Genomic DNA, 21,586 nt, shown 5'->3' on the forward strand with positions numbered 1-21,586 from the left:
GTTATCAGTAAAACAGATTTACAAACTGCATTTGCTGAGAAGAATCCAAAAACAGATTAGGAGGGCAGATCTGGAAACTGAAATACTGGAGCACAAGTTAGAGGTGGTGATGGTCACAGGTGAATTATGTTAACTACTGGAACATGAACTGAACTATCTTTTATTTGTAGGAAATAAAGAAGAGCAAATGAAATGTGTATCATGTCTTTATTTGCTGTGGTGGTGATGATGGAGACTTAAACTCTAAAGTGATTATTGCATACGGTGTCTCTGACTGCTCTGCTGTCCTGGATAGCTGCAGGTGGATGGGCTCATCATCTGGGTCTTCAGTTTGTAGGGCAGGGTGTTGCTCTCCTCTAATAGTAATATTATGAAGAACAACACATGCCACAGTAATATCACAGGCCCTCTCAGGGGTCACCCTGAGGAGACGTAGGCTCTGGAAACGGGCTTTCAGCAGGCCTATGGTCATCTCCACCCGGGCTCTGGTCCTGCAGTGAGTCCGGTTGAAGTTCTGTTGGGGGCCTGGTTCAGGGTCAGGGTATGAGGTCATCAGCCTGGGTTGTCATGGTAACCCCTGTCACCCAGCAGAAGGCCATCAAACTCTCCTGTAATGTATAGTGGATACATCAGAGCATATTAAAGGAGAGAGACAAGAGAATTCTATTGTGAAAATCTTTATGCTGCTGACCACGCTGCAGTCTGTTGCTCAGGTTAGACTCTCCATAAATCCTGGAGTCATGAACAGACCCAGACCACGTGGCCTCCACATTAGAAATGATGTATGCAGCATCACAGATGATCTGGACAGTGCAGAGAATGACAGATGTTGAACTATGATGCAGTGTTTAACATTTAGAAACAGTAGTCAGTCTACCTGTAGCCTACCTGCACATTTATGCTGTGAATGGACTTCCTGTTCATGATGTGAGGGAGCTGTGATGGGGATGTGTGCATCTATGCAGCCAATCACACTGGGAAATCCTGAAAGAAATTAAAATGACTGATCCCAGTCTGAGGCTGCAGCACAATGTCATTAACAGAATATGATTTAAAATGAATGTAACAGATCTCTACATCATTCACCTGTAATCCTGTGGATCCTCCTTGATCTTCTGACAGGTTTATGTCCAGGAAAACCACAATGATGAGTCAAAGCCGTTTCAGGATCAGGAAAACTTTTCTGACTGTCCTCCATACAGTTGTCTTACTCTGCATCTCCGACATCATATAAAAACTTCCATTTGCAAAGAACCGCAGCAACACACAATATCTGCTGGATGTGAGAGCATGACTGGTTGGTAATGTAAATGTAAGGACGGATTAGGTTGTTTATGTAGATTATGGACTTGAAACGATTATGAAACGGTACCGCTCAAACCGATAATTGTCCGGAAATGCGAGAACATTTATGCTCGGTCTGATAACAATCTACAGACGAATATTTAATGATCTGTGCAGTAATGCTGCTCCTTTATCCACTGGATCGTTAATAAAAGCTGTTCTACGCCAAAACTCGCTCGCTTACTGACTGAATGAATGAGGAAATGAAACAGCGTGTGGCTGAAAGAGGGCGGAGACGGAGAGAAACTGGAGGTTTTCTCAGATAAACCTGCTGGTGACCAGGTTAGAGTCACGGAGTCTGTTACTGCGGTAACTGACCGAGAGTTGAAGTTACCCCTCTTTGTGAAACAGGCTAGACTTACCCCTCTGTCTCAGGGTTATAGACCGGTGGCTCAGATAGCCCCCCATGCACCCCCCCACCTTTCAACCAAACCTAATTTTTATGAACCCTTGAATCTTTTTTATTTTTTTTATGAATCTACAATGCAAAAATGAGTGGTAACAGTTATCAAACTCATTTGGACTACCCCCTCTAGTGCCAAATTCAAGTTAAGGTTGAAAGCTACCTGTGAGTGCCGTTTGCGGGCCTGGTTTTTCTTGTTTTTTTAACTTCTTAAGATTAGTACATATGTTACATTTACCATATCAAACTATACATTTCTGAAAAGCTTATTTCCTGACCTGTTATGAAATGTGCCAACTGTTGTGCATAATAGAAAGCCCATGTCTCAGCTTAGCTAAATGTACAATCACCTTTTCAACCATTGCCTGAAGTGAAAATTTCGAAAGAAATCTATTGAAAGTTATTTGCTCAATGATTGGAAGCATAATGACTCTATTTTATCATTGGAACCACATTGCTAAAATGTTAGCTTTAATTTGACACCAAATTTGTGGTGATAGCTCAAGATAGGCATCAATTACATGTTGATAATCAGAACCGTTTTTCATGCCATATCATACTACATGAAAGATCAGAAATGAAGTTATGTATCTATTTGCAATATCATGAAATCTGCACAGTTACGGCATTGAAACAGTTCATCTTAAAATTACACAGCAGCAAACATACTTATTCTATCACAAAATCAACAAAATTGTTTGATCACAAAATGTCCCAAAAATAGGTAGCCTATCTTTTTTAAATACCTCTGTCTCACAACTATGCTTACATTAATTACCATACGTAGCCTATATATTTAACACAGCTAATACATGAAACATCATAGCCCTTTTTGGTGAGTATAGATATTGTCAAATTGAAGCATCTTCGTGTCTAAAAGTGCATAGTTATGAACAGTCCAATCACTGATTTAGTTCAAGTCAGAGTCTGTGTCAGAGTCACTCTCTGAGTAAACAGCATCTTCACTGTCACTCTCAGTGGCGCTGTCATCAGATTCTTCGTGTGGCTCCTGGTCCTCAGACACGGCATTGAGGTCCTCTGGCAGACTGTCTCCTTTGTACCAAAGGGGCTGCAAGCCATTTTATGCCATCATCCATCCATGGTCCTGATCTGGTGAGGGAATAGCAGGCTTGGCCTCACTTGCTGCTTTCCATACAGCTACCTGGTAGTTCACCCTCCTCACATGTTGCTCCAGGGTCCTACGGCATGGCGGCAGGGAGGCCATGTCCACATTCCTTGGAGTGGTCTTGCCTGTCTTGATAGACAACTTGTTGATGCATGCCACTCTCAAGTCATTCACCTTTCCAGTTTGGGATTTTTGGCCATACATTGAACATGTGAAAGCCTCCAGGTCATCCAACAGATCATCTGGTACGTTTCACGTTTCTCCCAGCTTGGCAAGAAGAGTGATGTACTCTGGGCTCTTCAGTATTTTCTTCAGAGGGTTCACCTTGCCTTTACACCTAAAGGCACTGGTTGTATCACTCCCAGTGTACGCATGGAGACCTAAAAGAGAGCTACATTTCTCCTGGCCAAGATTCCCTGCAATCGTTGAGACATTGATCAGTCTCGCCTTTCCTTTGATTTTGGTGTCAAGGAGGACGTTAATGGGAGCTGTCTTCGCAAAGTGCAGTAAGATAAAGAATATGTCTGAGTCTGGCGTCTTGATACGAACATTTTTGTAGCCTTTGCTTGCAGCATAGAGTGTGTAGAGGACGACTCTTGTGTCGGTTTCCTCTTGTGTTGATCCGAGAGCTTCAAGCTCTGCTGATGTTGTGCTGACACCATCCCCAGAAGTAAGGAGGTATGCTCTCTCTCCGCAAACCAAGATCACCTTGCGACCTGCCAGTTTCTCAGCAAATCCATCCTTGCTCCATTCAGTCAACAGCAGCTTGATAAGCTGGACATTGTTCTCATCATTGGAGAAAAACACCTTCCAGTCGGGTGGTCGCTTAGTGGCTCCACTGCCAATCAGAAGCTACACAGAACTGGCATTGATACCACATGAAAGCTCAGACAATAAGCTTTTCAGAAATGTATAGCTCGTTATAGTAAAAGTAACATATGTACTAATCTTAAGAAGTTAAAAAAAAACAAGAAAAACCAGGCCCGCGAACGGCACTCACGGGTGGCTTTCAACCTTAACTTGAATTTGGCACTAGAGGGGGTAGTCCAAATGAGTTTGATAACTGTTACCACTCATTTTTGCATTGTAGACATCCTAAGGGTTCATAAAAATTAGGTTTGGTTGAAAGGTGGGGGGGGTGCATGGGGGGCTATCTGAGCCACCGGTCTATTAAGTTACCTCGCTTCGTGAAACAGAAAACTCTGAGTTTCCCTCATTTCAGGGTTAACAAACTCAGAGTTTTCAGTGAACCTGCTTCGTGAAACAGGTCTCAGGTGAACGTTGGAGCAGCTACAACACATTGTAGACGAACTAAAAGTAACTGGACAGGTGGCTGCTCAGCTGATCCAGGGCCAGGTGTGAGTTATTCCCTCATTATTTCATTTACAAGGAGCAGATTAAAGGTCGAGAGTTCAAGTGTGGAACTTGATGAATCAAGTATGCATATGAAGTCCAAAGAGCATCTCTATCAGTAAAGGAAGCTGTCATCAGAGAGCAGAAACATTAGGAGGGGACAAGTCTACTGTTTGGTTCATTCTTAAAAAGAAAGAAGGACCAGGGACCTCATTTATAAAACATTGCGTAGGATCCATACTAAAGTTTGCGTACGCCGAAAATACGAAATGGGCGTATGCCCTTCACTCCTGATTTATAAAACTTTGCGTAAGCACAGCTGCACGCAATTTCTTTATAAATCAGACACCAGCTGGAAGATTGCACAGGTGGATCCACCTCACATTCCGCCCACAACACACCCACATTTTACCATGAATGGTCAATGCAAAGTAACTCATGAATGTATCTGTATATAAATAAGCTGCTGATCCACGGCATTTCACACAGCGCCCCCTGCAGTCTTTTCACTGCTGTGCATCAGGATGAATGAATCATGTGTTGACCCAGGCCACCCTGCCACTAAATCTGTTATGATCATGTCCGATGTACAAATAATTTGTAAACTGATTGAATGTACATTTTTTCGGTTCACATAGAGAAATCCATTTTCACTCGGGGGTTGTGGTGTGAAGCATGTGTGCCTGTACAGGGCTGATTAATGGTTGGACGCTCATCACATTCGGCCGCATATGGATAAATAAACAAAATTCTTTACTTTTTTTTTTTTTTTGCCTTTTTACTGTGATAGTTGCAGTGAAGAGTGACAGGAAATGGGGAGAAGAGTAGGAAGACATGCATAAAAGTGCCGCGGGCAGGAATCGAACCCGGCCCACTGCGTCGGAGACCACCCCTACAAATCGGTCTTCTGCTTTCCCCGATGAGCCATACGGGCGCCGGGTGATCAGTAAACAAAATTATTTAATAAAGATCACCACACCGGCCCCAGATGTGGACCGGCCCTTCGGTCAAACGACCGAATGAAATAACGTTCAATCCGCCCCTGTTAATATATGAACATAGTTCTGCAAATACAGTCGTCGGCCGAATGACGCACTATATGAACATCTACAACAATGAGGGTTTATGATTATCCGGCTCTACAAGTCTAATATGTGATAACAATAAAGGTTTGAGATCAGTCTGGTTTCAATTCACCACTTCACCCTCCATCACTGCCGTTCCCTCTGTCTCCAAAATGTGCTTAAGCAAGCATCAAAGTTGGAGCACCGGTGCGCACATTCTCACGTCAAGTTTGTTTTAGAAATCACAACGAACACAGCATACGCCACTTTCTACGCAAAGTTTGTGATTTACGCCCTGTTTTGTGCGTAAGCAAGCATCAAGAATCAAGGTTGGCGCGCCGGTGCGCACATTCTCACGCCAAGTTTGTTTTTATAAATCACAACCTTTGCGTAGAAAGTGGCGTATGCAACTTTCTAGCCCTGTTTTGTGCGTACGCAAGCTTTATAAATGAGGCCCCTGGTGAGCTCAGCAACACCAAAAGACCCAGAAGACCAAGAAAACCAGTGTGGTGGAAGACAGAAGAATCCTTTCCCTGGTCAAGAAGATCCCTTCATAACAGCTGGTCAGATCCAGAAGACTCTCCAAGAGGTAAAAGTCAGCAACTCAGAGAAGACTTTACCAGAGTGAATTCAGAGGGTTCATCACAAGGTGGAAACCATCGGTGAGCCTCATAAACAGGAAGAGGCTCAGATTAGAGTTTACCAAAAAACAGCAAATTTTCATCTGGAAGTTTAGTTCTGAGCAGCAACCAGGTTTAGTTCTGGTCCTCCGTCCATAGAGGTTGATGTTCTGAAGGTTCCTCCACACTGTCTGAGCTTCACACTAACTCTGGTTTCCATGGAGAACCCCTGAACCAAGTCTGAAGCAGCTGATGTCTGTTTTTACAGCTGGATGGAGAAAGTAGTTCACTGTCTGTGGAGTCATTTTAGGAGCTCTGATTAGTGGAACTATGACTCCTTCTAGACCTCCTGATCAGTGGAACTATGACTCCTTCTAGACCTCCTGATTAGTGGAACTATGACTCCTTCTGTACCTCCTGATCAGTGGTACTATGACTCCTTCTGTACCTCCTGATTAGTGGTACTACGGTTTGTTTCTACTTTGGGGGTCGATACTTTCAGTGAAGTGTTGTTTATTGATTGACAGTTCATCTGACCTCTCTTCCATCTATCCTGTGCAGCAGCAGCTGGTCTATTGACTGCATTCATTCACTCCTAAACGTTGTCCTGCCCTCTGCGCTGCAGGTGAACATGGACCTGATGATGACGAGGAGCTTCTGTATTCTTCATCTACCAGAACATTTTAAAACAAAACCACAGCATGACTGTTCCAGATGTGTTACCGTGTTGGCGTGTCTGTTGTGTTAAAATGTCTGTTGTGTTACCATGTTAGCCTGTTGTGTTAGCATGTTAGCATGTCTGTTGTGTTAGCATGTTAGCGTGTCTGTTGTGTTAGCGTGTTAGCGTGTCTGTTGTGTTACCGTGTTAGCGTGTCTGTTGTTACCGTGTTAGCGTGTCTGTTGTGTTACCATGTTAGCGTGTCTGTTGTGTTACCATGTTAGCGTGTCTGTTGTGTTAGCATGTTAGCGTGTCTCTTGTGTTAGCATGTTAGCATGTCTGTTGTTACCATGTTAGCGTGTCTGTTGTGCTACCATGTCTGTTGTGTTACCATTTTAGCATGTCTCTTGTGTTACCATGTTAGCATGTCTGTTGTTTTACCATGTTAGCATGTCTGTTGTGTTACCATGTTAGCGTGTCTGTTGTTTTACCATGTTAGCATGTCTGTTGTGTTACCATGTTAGCGTGTCTGTTGTGTTACCATGTCTGTTGTGTTACCATGTTAGCGTGTCTGTTGTGTTACCATGTTAGCGTGTCTGTTGTGTTACCATGTCTGTTGTGTTACCATGTTAGCGTGTCTGTTGTGTTACCATGTTAGCGTGTCTGTTGTGTTACCATGTTAGCGTGTCTGTTGTGTAAACATGTCTGTTGTGTTACCATCTTAGCGAGTTGTGTTACCATGTTAGCCTGTTGTGTTACCGTGTTAGCGTGTTGTGCTACTGTGTTGTGTTACCGTGTTGGCAAGCTGCAGTCCTGAGTCGATCAGCGTGAGGAACTCATCGTTTAGGCTCGATTCCAGGCTGATGATGTCATCGATGACGGTCTCCTCCACCTGATGATGTAATCACAGATCAGAGGTTTGATGGGTCAGACCCGATCATTGGATGGACTTCTGTTCTGATTTGCTCCGGCATGAAGATGAGGGAGAAACACGGTGAGATGACCGGCAGGTGTGGAGATTCTGGAGGTTCTAGAGATTCTGAATCTTCTGTAAACTCCGAAACAGACTGACGTCTATCTCTTAACTCTGCCCACTGCCATCGTCTGATTGGACCGTTCATCTACACCTCTTCTGAGGTCCGAACAGCAACTTCTGGGCTCCAGATATTCGGCCCAGTTAATGAGGGTTATCTGAATACTGGTTCGGTCCGGGGGGCGTGTTCTAGTTTAGATAAAGAACAACAAGTGTTCTGAAGTTCTAACATGTTTTAATGTTAAATGTTGAGTTCAGTGTTTGTGGTTCTGGTTCCTGCAGAATGTGACCGCAGCAGGAAACAGTTGGACTGAGTCAGATCCTCTGGAACAGTCGACTCAGCAGACTGACTCACAGCAACTCTGCTGACTGACGGAACAACATCTGCTGCTGGAGGACAGAACTTTTAGAACACAACCTTTAGGACAGAACTACCACTGATCTGTGGAACACTGTTCTAGGGTTAGTAGATTTATTGTCAGAAACTTTCTTGAATCCAGAGGATGAAAAAAGATATATATATGTGTGCGCGTGTGTGTGTGTATATATATATATATATATATATATACACACACTGACAGTCATTAAAAACTTGGAGACCATATTTTCCAACATAATTTTTATTTTGAAGCCTGAAGCTGGATTTTCTTCATATGAATCATAGTTATGGCCTCCATCTGCTTGGATGCAGGCAGCAATCCGTCGGCGCATGCTTTGGACCAGGCTTCTGATTGTGGGTTGGGAACAGCCCATACGCCTGGATACATCACTGTAGCTCAAAGCGGCCTCCACCATACCCAGTGCCCGGAGACGTTGTTCATGTGATAGACGCGGCATGATGCTGTTCACTGGACTAACGATGGGGGCCTTTTTTGGGCCTTTATATAGGCCTTCAAACCCATTCTCACATTGTGCAGATACTCACTGAGTATTGCTTGGTGTGTATTTGGTTCACTTTTGCAAAGTGACCAACCCATGTGCAGTGAATCATGACAAAATGACAACTCATCATTATCTCAACTACCAGGGCACTAGATCATCAGTAAATCCACCATGAATCATTACAACCCCCCTACAAGTAGAATTCTGCCTACATTTCTACCTCAAAGTTTCTATTGACGGTCAATATATACATATATATACATATATATTATATGTATATATACAGTGCCTTGTGAAAGTATTCGGCCCCCTTGAACTTTTCAACCTTTCGCCACATTTCAGGCTTCAAACATAAAGATATTAAATTTTAATTTTTTGTCAAGAATCAACAACAATTGGGACACAATCGTGAAGTGGAACGAAATTTATTGGATATTTTAAACTTTTTTAACAAATAAAAACCTGAAAAGTGGGGTGTGCAATATTATTGGGCCCCTTTACTTTCAGTGCAGCAAACTCACTCCAGAAGTTCAGTGAGGATCTCTGAATGATCCAATGTTGTCCTAAATGACTGATGATGATAAATAGAATCCACCTGTGTGTAATCAAGTCTCCGTATAAATGCACCTGCTCTGTGATAGTCTCAGGGTTCTGTTTAAAGTGCAGAGAGCATCATGAAGACCAAGGAACACACCAGGCAGGTCCCAGATACTGTTGTGGAGAAGTTTAAAGCCGGATTTGGATACAAAAGATGTCCCAAGCTTTAAACACTCAAAAAATTAAAGCAACACTTCGAAAACACATCATATTTCAATGTGGGGAAAAAACAAACTGGATCTTAGCATTGATATGGACTGGATAATGTGTTGGGAATGAAAAGTGCCACATTGTTTGATGGAATGAAAATGATCAACCCCCCAGGAGGGCTAAATTCAAGACAGCCCAAAATCAAAGTGAAAAACTGATGTGGCAGGCTGGTCCATCTTTCTGAAATTCCTTGGCAGCAACTCAAAATGGTATTCAGTAGTTTGTATGGCCTCCATGTGCTTGTATTCATGACTGACGATGTCAGGACAAGCTCTGAATGAGACGATGGATGGTGTCCTGGGGTATCTCCTCCCAGAACTGGACCAGGGCATCGCTGAGCTCCTGGACAGTCTGAGGAGCAACCTGATGGTGTCTGATGGAACAGAACATAATGTTCCAAAGGTGTTCTATTGGATTCAGGTCAGGTGAGCATGGGGGCCAGCTAATGGTATCAGTTCCTTCATCCTCCAGGAACTGCATGAGTTCTCTTACCACATAAGACTGGGCATTGTCTACACCAGAAGGAATCCAGGACCACTGCACCAATGTAGGGTCTGACAATGGATCCAAGGATTTCATCCTGATACCTAAAGGCAGTCAGAATGCCATTGTCCAGCCTGTAGAGGTCTGTGTGTCCCTCCATGGATATGCCTCCCCACACCATCACTGACCCACCACCAAACCGGTCATGCTGAACAATGTTACAGGCAGCATAACGTTCTCCACGGCTTCTCCAGACCCTTTCATGTCTGTCACATGTGCTCAGGGTGAACCTGCTCTCATCTGTGAAAAGCACAGGGCACCAGTGGTGGACCTGCAGATTCCTGTGTTCTATGGCAAATACCAGCCGAGCTCCACGGTGCCGGTCAGCGAGCACAGCGGGCACTAGAGGACGCTGGGCCCTCAGACCACTCTCATTACATCCCTTTCTGATTGTTTGATCAGAGACATTCACACCAGTGGTCTGCTGGAGGTCATTTTGTAGAGCTATTGCAGTGCTCATCCTGGTCCTCCTTGCACAAAGGAGCAGATATCTGTCCTGCTGATGGGTTGAGGACCTTCTACAGTCCTGTCCAGCTCTCCCAGACTAACTGCCTGTCTCCTGGAATCTCCTCCATGTGCTTGAGAATGTACTGGGAGACACAGCAAACCTTCTGGCAATGGCACACATTGATGTTTCATCCTGGAGGAGTTGGACTGTCTGTGGAACCTCTGTAGGGTCCAGGTATCGCCTCATGCTACCAGAAGTGACTCTGACCCTCGCCAAATGTAAAACTAGTGAAAAACAGTCAGAAAACATTAGGAAGGAAAAAACATCAGTGGCCTTCACCTGTAAACTCATTCCTGTTTTGGGGGGTGTCTCATTGTTACCCCTCTAGTGCATCTGTTGTTAATTTTATGAACACCAAAGCAGCTGAAACTCACTAAAAACCTCCAGTTACTTACTTGACCAGATCAGTATCCCACATGTTTCACTGATTTGATGCAATACTTAGATTAAAAAGTGTTCCTTTAATTTTCTGAGCAGTGTATATATGCATATACATATGTATATATGTATAAAATTGTATATCATGGTTTTGTTTATATTTTGTTATTTGTTTGTATGTGTTTGTTTATATTTCTTACTTCCTGTTTGGGACCCTCCGGTTGTTTGGGGGCGTGGCCCTGAGGTGCAACTGGCTGCTGATTGGTGGTCTTGGTAGTTGACAGGTACTGGCGGACCTGCTGCCTCTGGGCCTGCTGGATGTGGTACCTGGTGGGGTTCTCCAGGTGAGTCTGCACCTGTTGGACATACAGGGTGGAGGTCAGTCACAGCAGCTGCATCATGGGAAATATTGGGGTGTTGATTGATCCGTGACATGAACTCATGTCATCATTCACAGCTTCACTGCTCTGATTGGAGTCATGTGACCTTTCTCATCCAGTGGCTGATATCACACATTAACCTCCTTAGGAGTCTTTGTCATGGTACCCGTTGCTGCTAGACTCCCACAATGCTCTCTGCTTTACCTGTAGTCCTTGGGTCTCTACAGCAGGTGTCCAAATCCGTCCTGCAGCCTGTCATAAAATGCATCACTTGTGGCCCGCCAGCATTTGTGACCAGGTATAAATACACCATAGACATAATAAAGAGTAGACGCCGCATCGACCGCTACTGCCCATTGGAGCTGACGAGCGGTGGGGCCGCCATCTTGGTCCGGTCATCCGCTCCACTCAGCGCTGTTTGACAGCGCATTTAATCCATCTTAACTCTGAATATTAAACTGATTTTCACGCGTTTTTTATTTTTATTTTTTGCTGCAAACGTCATACATGTAGCTATGATACAGGACAAATAGTTCAGCGTATTTTAATATTCATAGCGGGAATAATAGATCATAATAATAATAATAGGTAATAGAATATTCTGATATTAAGCTCGACTGTAGACAGGTATTTTGCAAACACTGTACACACACACACACTAATATATGTTAGAGAAGCAGATAATGGCAGTAAAGTCAATTATTTTAATAATTTGAAGAGACAATATATGATTACGCTATAAATACATATATAAACAAAATACTGACTAATGAACACATTTCTATATAAAACTATAGACAGAAGTTATATATCAGAGAAAATGAATATATATAAATCATAGATGGAGTATCAACATCATTCACATATATACAGGCTGTAATAGATAAAAGTTATATATCAGAGAAAATCATACTACATATATCAATCATGTATGGAGTATCAATATAATCAATATATCAGAAAACATAATATATATCAATCATATGTGGAGTATTAATATAATCAATATATCAGAGAAAATTATTATATAAATCATATATAGACTATCAATATAATTCATACTTATATATTTAAAAAAAGATATATCAGAAAATGATAATATATATATATATATATATATATATATATAGTTTTATATAGAAATATGTGTTCATTAGTCAGTATGAACCTGAATCCTGAATTTTTTTCTCAGTTCAGCTCATTTCATGTTATTATTAAAAACAGAGTGGTTTTGGTGAGACCTGTTTCGATTTTCCATCCATAAAATACTGTATTTATTAATAAGAAGTCATAAAGTTGTCAGAAAAATCCTCTCTTCATCAGCCTGCCTTCCACTACCAGTGCTCTGGTCACTGTTAACGATGGCATGTCTCTTCATCCAGACAGAACTGGACTCTCTGATCCCTCCTCTGAATGTTCCAGAAACATTTCATTTTGTACTAAATTAAAAATGTGTCGTTTGTCACGAAATTTCCATCAAATAGCCAATTTACATTTGATTTTAATGGTTCAAAGCATGTCAGACAGAATGGTTGGAAGAAGTCTGGACACCCCGATGTAGAGGATGAGACAGAAAGAGGCTCCCCCTGCTGGAACTACCAGGAACTACAGCTAGTCTACTAAACAGAAAGAGGCTCCCCCTGCTGGAACTACCAGGAACTACAGCTGGTCTACTAAACAGAAAGAGGCTCCCCTGCTGGAACTACCAGGAACTACAGCTTGTCTACTAAACAGAAAGAGGCTCCCCTGCTGGAACTACCAGGAACTACAGTTGGTCTACTAAACAGAAAGAGGCTCCCCTGCTGGAACTACCAGGAACTACAGCTGGTCTACTAAACAGAAAGAGGCTCCCCCTGCTGGAACTACCAGGAACTACAGCTGGTCGACTAAACAGAAAGAGGCTCCCCTGCTGGAACTACCAGGAACTACAGTTGGTCTACTAAACAGAAAGAGGCTCCCCTGCTGGAACTACCAGGAACTACAGCTGGTCTACTAAACAGAAAGAGGCTCCCCCTGCTGGAACTACCAGGAACTACAGCTGGTCGACTAAACAGAAAGAGGCTCCCCTGCTGGAACTACCAGGAACTACAGCTAGTCTACTAAACAGAAAGAGGCTCCCCTGCTGGAACTACCAGGAACTACAGCTGGTCTACTAAACAGAAAGAGGCTCCCCCTGCTGGAACTACCAGGAACTACAGCTGGTCAACTAAACAGAAAGAGGCTCCCCCTGCTGGAACTACCAGGAACTACGGCTAGTCTACTAAACAGAAAGAGGCTCCCCCTGCTGGAACTACCAGGAACTACAGCTGGTCTACTAAACAGAAAGAGGCTCCCCCTGCTGGAACTACCAGGAACTACAGCTGGTCTACTAAACAGAAAGAGGCTCCCCCTGCTGGAACTACCAGGAACTACAGCTGGTCGACTAAACAGAAAGAGGCTCCCCTGCTGGAACTACCAGGAACTACAGCTGGTCGACTAAACAGAAAGAGGCTCCCCTGCTGGAACTACCAGGAACTACAGCTAGTCTACTAAACAGAAAGAGGCTCCCCTGCTGGAACTACCAGGAACTACAGCTGGTCTACTAAACAGAAAGAGGCTCCCCTGCTGGAACTACCAGGAACTACAGCTGGTCTACTAAACAGAAAGAAGCTCCCCCTGCTGGAACTACCAGGAACTACAGCTGGTCTACTAAACAGAAAGAGGCTCCCCCTGCTGGAACTACCAGGAACTACAGCTAGTCTACTAAACAGAAAGAGGCTCCCCTGCTGGAACTACCAGGAACTACAGCTAGTCTACTAAACAGAAAGAGGCTCCCTGGTGGAACTACCAGGAACTACAGCTGGTCTACTAAACAGAAAGAAGCTCCCCCTGCTGGAACTACCAGGAACTACAGCTGGTCTACTAAACAGAAAGAGGCTCCCCCTGCTGGAACTACCAGGAACTATGGCTGGTCTACTAAACAGAAAGAGGCTCCCCTGCTGGAACTACCAGGAACTACAGCTAGTCTACTAAACAGAAAGAGGCTCCCCTGCTGGAACTACCAGGAACTACAGCTAGTCTACTAAACAGAAAGAGGCTCCCTGGTGGAACTACCAGGAACTACAGCTGGTCTACTAAACAGAAAGAGGCTCCCCCTGCTGGAACTACCAGGAACTACAGCTGGTCAACTAAACAGAAAGAGGCTCCCCCTGCTGGAACTACCAGGAACTACGGCTAGTCTACTAAACAGAAAGAGGCTCCCCCTGCTGGAACTACCAGGAACTACAGCTGGTCTACTAAACAGAAAGAGGCTCCCCCTGCTGGAACTACCAGGAACTACAGCTGGTCTACTAAACAGAAAGAGGCTCCCCCTGCTGGAACTACCAGGAACTACAGCTGGTCGACTAAACAGAAAGAGGCTCCCCTGCTGGAACTACCAGGAACTACAGCTGGTCGACTAAACAGAAAGAGGCTCCCCTGCTGGAACTACCAGGAACTACAGCTAGTCTACTAAACAGAAAGAGGCTCCCCTGCTGGAACTACCAGGAACTACAGCTGGTCTACTAAACAGAAAGAGGCTCCCCTGCTGGAACTACCAGGAACTACAGCTGGTCTACTAAACAGAAAGAAGCTCCCCCTGCTGGAACTACCAGGAACTACAGCTGGTCTACTAAACAGAAAGAGGCTCCCCCTGCTGGAACTACCAGGAACTACAGCTAGTCTACTAAACAGAAAGAGGCTCCCCTGCTGGAACTACCAGGAACTACAGCTAGTCTACTAAACAGAAAGAGGCTCCCTGGTGGAACTACCAGGAACTACAGCTGGTCTACTAAACAGAAAGAAGCTCCCCCTGCTGGAACTACCAGGAACTACAGCTGGTCTACTAAACAGAAAGAGGCTCCCCCTGCTGGAACTACCAGGAACTATGGCTGGTCTACTAAACAGAAAGAGGCTCCCCTGCTGGAACTACCAGGAACTACAGCTAGTCTACTAAACAGAAAGAGGCTCCCCTGCTGGAACTACCAGGAACTACAGCTAGTCTACTAAACAGAAAGAGGCTCCCTGGTGGAACTACCAGGAACTACAGCTGGTCTACTAAACAGAAAGAGGCTCCCCCTGCTGGAACTACCAGGAACTATGGCTGGTCTACTAAACAGAAAGAGGCTCCCCCTGCTGGAACTACCAGGAACTACAGCTAGTCTACTAAACAGAAAGAGGCTCCCCCTGGTGGAACTACCAGGAACTACAGCTGGTCTACTAAACAGAAAGAGGCTCCCCCTCTAACCTCAAAGCGCTGCACCAACCCTCAGACTTTTTCTTTTGTCCAGAGACGTTCTGTTTGTTGTCAGAAAGAAACCCGAACATCTTCAGTGGAGGAGCCGCAATCAATGAGTTCTGTTGAACTAATTGAATATGTTGGCTAATTGGTTTTATTATTTAGTTTGAATTAACGACGTGTTGGATCAGCTGATGGTTCGTTTGATAATTGCGGGTAAAATCTGTGGATGTTCTCACATGAAACAGGTTCTGCAGTGGAACATGTTGCTGGAAGAGCATCTGAGCAGAACCAGCCTGTTCAGAACCAGTTACCAACAGCTGGATGTTCTCCTACAGGTTCCTCTTCCGTCATACCTTCAGAACCTCCACAGGAACCTGAGCAGGAGGCTGGCAGGACGACGACACGCCCACAGGAGAAGAGGAATCGCAGCGTCGCAGCAGCTGCTGTAGCTCCGCCTCCTTCTGCTGCTCCTGCTGCGCCTGCTGACGCATCAGGTCCTGGCGCAGCAGAACCCTGCAGGAGAACACAGGAGGAGAACATCGTCAGAGAACTCCAGAGGAAGCACAAAGAAAAGAAATTCCAGAAGAAGAACTTTTACCTGGAAGGCATGACGGCTGGAAGTGAAGAAGAAGACGAGGAAGACGAGCTGCAAAGACACATGATGACATCATCAGTGACATCAAAGATACCAGCTGAACTGTTGCTGTCTTCCACGAGTTACCTGATGCTGATTGGCTGACTCTTGATCTCGTAGAAGGTGTCGCAGTCTGAAGGCAGCAAACTGTCGACCTCAATGTCAGCGACGATCCCAGACTCCACCCTGAACCAATCAGGAGACAGAGAGGGAGGAAGAACCAATCAGGAGACAGAGAGGCAGGAAGAACCAATCAGGAGACAGAGAGGCAGGAAGAACCAATCAGGAGACAGAGAGGCAGGAAGAACCAATCAGGAGACAGAGAGGCAGGAAGAACCAATCAGGAGACAGAGAGGGAGGAAGAACCAATCAGGAGACAGAGAGGCAGGAAGAACCAATCAGGAGACAGAGAGGGAGGAAGAACCAATCAGGAGACAGAGAGGGAGGAAGAACCAATCAGGAGACAGAGAGGGAGGAAGAACCAATCAGGAGACAGAGAGGGAGGAAGAACCAATCAGGAGACAGAGAGGCAGGAAGAACCAATCAGGAGACAGAGAGGGAGGAAGAACCAATCAGGAGACAGAGAGGCAGGAAGAACCAATCAGGAGACAGAGAGGGAGGAAGAACCAATCAGGAGACAGAGAGGCAGGAAGAACCAATCAGGAGACAGAGAGGGAGGAAGAACCAATCAGGAGACAGAGAGGGAGGAAGAACCAATCAGGAGACAGAGAGGCAGGAAGAACCAATCAGGAGACAGAGAGGGAGGAAGAACCAATCAGGAGACAGAGAGGCAGGAAGAACCAATCAGGAGACAGAGAGGGAGGAAGAACCAATCAGGAGACAGAGAGGGAGGAAGAACCAATCAGGAGACAGAGAGGGAGGAAGAACCAATCAGGAGACAGAGAGGCAGGAAAAACCAATCAGGAGACAGAGAGGGAGGAAGAACCAATCAGGAGACAGAGAGGGAGGAAGAACCAATCAGGAGACAGAGAGGCAGGAAAAACCAATCAGGAGACAGAGAGGGAGGAAGAACCAATCAGGAGACAGAGAGGGAGGAAGAACCAATCAGGAGACAGAGAGGCAGGAAAAACCAATCAGGAGACAGAGAGGGAGGAAGAACCAATCAGGAGACAGAGAAGGTTTCATTCTGTCCCGTTGAAGGTTCTCCTGAGTCTTTATAGATAGATTATAGATAGACTATAGTCTATAGATTACAGAAGTGTTTGATGTGTTTTCATCACAGAATATATGAATTTATTTATTTTACTTTTTTATAAAACGGTTTATTTTGTGAGTGATTGTGTAGAAGTTTGAGAAACTACAATATTTATCTCAATAAACACACATAAAACAACAATAATGACTTAAAAAGTAAATATAATAAGAATATTTTTTTAAAAATGAGTAAAAATGCTGAACTAATAAATAAAAAATGTGTTCAGTAATATTTATGAAACCTAAATAAAATCAAACAAAAAAAAATTAGCATTAACCCTCAAAATGCTCATAACAAATAAAACTAAATAAAATAGCATTTAAAAATAGAATTTTAAGAATAAAACTCTGAGGGAGATTAGACCTGATCCTCCTGGATGACATCAGCAGCTCAGAGGTCAGAGAAAAAAAAAAAACAACTACCTGCACATCATCACCATCACCATCATCATCATCATCCTCTCTAACACTGACCTCACCGGAGAGCACTGCACACAAAAATTCATTCCAAATGTGTAGAATTTTAATTCCCCTTTCTCCCAGATCATCTAACTGAAGTCCAGGGCAGCTCTGACGTACATTTCTTACTTGTGCAAACGTCACATTTCAATTCGGAATCAATCTTCTTCAAAAACACCAATTCGGTCCGTGTACGGTCCGTGTACGTCACCGTCATTCTATTTTCGATTTGGGGTCAAAACACCAAAAACGGATAACGGCCGTTTCCCGTTTTTTGTTTTCAAAATAAAAATCGAAAAACGGAAAACCAATCCGTTTTCCGATTTTCTTTTTTCAATAAAAACGGATATCAAAAAACAAATTAGAAGTTAAATTTCATTTTCTGATATCTGTTTTTTATTTATTTATTATTTTTATAGCCCGATATTACAAGAGTTACCCCAAAGGGCAAGAAAATCGGGTACAATGGATTTCACTGCTGTCTTATTTATTCACAGGACTAGCAGGGTGACTGAAGAAATAAATGTAATAGTCAGAACAGCACTGCCGAAGCGCTCTATCATAATTGCATGCCTAGTTTTTATATACTTTGTGAACAATCTCATCCACTATATCTGAATGTCATAGTAATAATGTGAACATCGCCACCTTCTGGGTGCTCTAGCTCAGAATACACAATTTTCAACATTAAATGTTCTTCCAGACTGGATCATCATTTGGCCGCAAAATGATGACCGGCTACCTGTCATCAAGAAATGTCAAGGCTTGTGAGGGCAGGGTTAAGGGTAAGATCCCTGCATGGACCCTACCACCAAGCACGTTAACATGTAAGAGAAGCACTATTTGCACTCATGTGTTTGTGCAGTTTAAAACTTCAGTGTACCGCCGGCGGTACACCTACTAATTTGCATAGGAATTTAAAGAATGTCCGACGGCTGCAAACACGATTATACAAACACTATACGCCGATGGAAAGCTTAGATTCTCATGAATCCGCCGATATAAACCACTTTCAGATGTGATTACCACAGCGGGTGAGAAAAACACATTTGTCCGACAAACAACGAATATCCATCCATCCGTTCTCTGTACACGGCTTTAACGAACACAGCGCGACTCACATTTCCGGGTTCATTATTACACACAGATGAAAATATTCCACAAAAAACGGCCATAATCCAACCTTTTACATCCAGACGACACAAGTCAGTAAAATATTTCGTCCAAAACATGTCTTGAAGTCGGTATATTTACCAAGAATCGGTCGTTTTCAAGGAAATGCACCTCGCGATGCGCGTCCAATATTCCCTGTATGTCTCATCATATTTTTTATTTAAAAATAGAATATTAGCGATTTTTTGTACTGAAAATGGCTGGAATTGACTGCAGCTTAAAGGGTTAACAACATTTGTGTTTTGATTTGGTTCTAGGAGAGTGGATCCGTGTACGTCGTCATTTCTGATATTTGTCTTGCAAAAGTGTAGTTAGAAAACGGATATCAAAAAATGAAATTTAACTTCTAATTTGTTTTTTGATATCCGTTTTTATTGAAAAAAGAAATTCGGAAAACGGATTGGTTTTCCGTTTTCTGATTTTTATTTTGAAAACGAAAAACGGGAAACGGCCGTTATCCGTTTTTGGTGTTTTGACCCCAAATCGAAAATAGAATGACGGCGACGTACACGGACCGAATTCGCGTTTGTAGAACTTAAACTTAAACATCGAGGAGTGGGTCCGCCTCGTTCGGCGCAGGCGCAGTTAGAATGACCTGACCGTGAGAACAGCGTTAAAAATGAATGGAGTTCGGTGTGAGAGGAAATATCTCGGAAACCCCCAGAAGTTCCACTCACCGGACCAGGTTGAGAGTTTCAGCCGAGTCCAGGATGACGAACACGGTCTGCGGATGCAGGACACCGCCCTCCCCCTGCTCCGGCTCGGTTCCGGCGCGGTTCGGCTCGCCGTTCTGGGTCTGGTTCGGACTGACGGCTGACATTTCTACCGACTAACGGCGAACCGAAACGCTTTATTTCCCAGAAGCCACTGCGAGATCAAAGTCTCAGAGGAGGACTCACGGCAGAACGAGAGACCTGGTACCGGAGAACCCGAGAATCAGGACCAGCCTGAACAGAACCGGATGGAACCGCTGCTGGAGCTGATGAAGGTGCAGGTTCGAGTCCAGCTGATAGAGAGAGAGAGAGAGAGAGAGAGAGAAAAAGAGAGCATAGAAACACGTCACATAGATCAGACACCAACCAGCCATTAAACTGATCTGTTTAAATGCAGAACTTTAACTTTAAGAAAACCAAACACAGAATATTAAAGAATATCCATCTAAACGCCGCCTACCAGGCTGTCCCTGGTTCACCTGGACAGGTAACAGTCTACCACTGTATCACAGGGCTACATATACAGACTGTTAGGATCACCAGGTAACCTCAGCATGTTGTTGGACTGTGGGAGAACCCTGGAGAACCTGGAGAACCCAGCAAGGAGAACATGGAGACTGCATGCAGAAAGACCAGAACCAGAACCAGAACCAGGCTGAAACGTGAACCAGAGATCTTCCAGCTGCTAACCTAACCACTGTTCCACAAATCACTTTCATTGTCATTGTTATGTTCAACAAGGACATTTGGGTGCTCTCTCTCAGCACAGATACAAACAGAAATACAGGAAGAAGGACAACCAAATAATGATATATGTGTATATATATACAGATAGATAGATAGAAAATATGCTCTATGCTGTTTATGGAGGTGTTTTCTACCTGCTCTAGTTCTGTGTTCAGGAGGCGGGGCTGACAGCCTGGAATGTTAAACAGCACACCAATGAGCTGCTGTCCTGCCGGCCGCCACCCAATAGGAGCACGCAGTGCTGTCTGACAGCCAATCAGCTGCAGCCCAGCATCAGCCAGACCGCCATCTTGTTTGTTTTTGTCTCTGCTGTTACGGGAAGTGTGTGGGGGGGGCATCGTCTGAGCTGAGAGATCATCCAATCAGAGAGGACCGAGCGTTACATCAGCAGCACGAGGCCACGTCACTGTCACCTGATCAACAAAGCCCATTAAAACTTTTTACATGACATTCAAACACAAAGTAAAAATCTGTAAGATCACACACATATGTTTATAAATAATACATATTTATACATGTGTATGTCTCTATAATGTATATATATATACACATGTATATATATATGTGTGTGTGTGCGTGCGTGTGCGTGCGCGCGTGTGTGTGTGTGCGTGCGTGTCGTGGGCACTACCAGTCAACAGTTTGGACACACCTTCTCATTCAGTAGTTTTTATTATTGAATTATTTTCTACATTGCAGATTAATACTGAAGACATCAGAACTATAAAAGGACACAGATGGAATTATGTTTGAAACAAAAAGTGTTAATTTTCAGTATCAGTCTACAATTTAGAAAATAATACAAATAAAAAGCATTGAATGAGAAGACGTGTCCAAACTAGTATAGTACTAGTATACATATAATATATATATATATATATATATATATATATATATATATATAGTGCCTTGTGAAAGTATTCGGCCCCCTTGAACTTTTCAACCTTTCGCCACATTTCAGGCTTCAAACATAAAGATATTAAATTTTATTTTTTTGTCAAGAACCAACAACAATTGGGACACAATCGTGAAGTGGAACGAAATTTATTGGATATTTTAAACTTTTTTAACAAATAAAAACTGAAAAGTGGGGTGTGCAATATTATTCGGTCCCTTTACTTTCAGTGCAGCAAACTCACTCCAGAAGTTCAGTGAGGATCTCTGAATGATCCAATGTTGTCCTAAATGACTGATGATGATAAATAGAATCCACCTGTGTGTAATCAAGTCTCCGTATAAATGCACCTGCTCTGTGATAGTCTCAGGGTTCTGTTTAAAGTGCAGAGAGCAT

General features: G+C 43.7%; 1 protein-coding gene and 2 long non-coding RNA genes across 3 annotated transcripts in view; 1 reads left to right on the forward strand and 2 right to left on the reverse strand.

The window, feature by feature from the left end:
• The window catches only part of LOC127534517 (uncharacterized), a 3,639-nt gene extending 3,446 nt beyond the window's left edge, over positions 1-193 (forward strand). Inside the window, exon 2 of the long non-coding RNA XR_007942671.1 lies at positions 1-193. This exon is cut by the window's left edge and continues 144 nt beyond it. This is a non-coding gene — a long non-coding RNA (uncharacterized LOC127534517).
• Positions 1-19,843, reverse strand: part of LOC110966538 (transcription factor E3-like) — a 37,412-nt gene extending 17,569 nt beyond the window's left edge. Inside the window, 6 exon segments of the mRNA XM_051949832.1 lie at positions 7,362-7,460; positions 10,920-11,075; positions 15,711-15,870; positions 15,956-16,003; positions 16,079-16,177; positions 19,516-19,843. Coding sequence (XP_051805792.1) covers positions 7,362-7,460; positions 10,920-11,075; positions 15,711-15,870; positions 15,956-16,003; positions 16,079-16,177; positions 19,516-19,658 — 705 coding nt within the window. The 5' untranslated portion in view covers positions 19,659-19,843.
• Positions 191-1,759, reverse strand: LOC127534518 (uncharacterized). Its single transcript, XR_007942672.1, has 4 exons — positions 1,087-1,759; positions 889-984; positions 692-803; positions 191-608 (listed from the first exon to the last, which is right to left on the reverse strand). It is a non-coding gene; the product is annotated as an uncharacterized LOC127534518 (long non-coding RNA).
• Positions 19,844-21,586: the final 1,743 nt, after the last annotated feature.

This window comes from Acanthochromis polyacanthus, chromosome 6 (assembly GCF_021347895.1).
Source record: "Acanthochromis polyacanthus isolate Apoly-LR-REF ecotype Palm Island chromosome 6, KAUST_Apoly_ChrSc, whole genome shotgun sequence".
NCBI lineage: Eukaryota > Metazoa > Chordata > Actinopteri > Pomacentridae > Acanthochromis > Acanthochromis polyacanthus.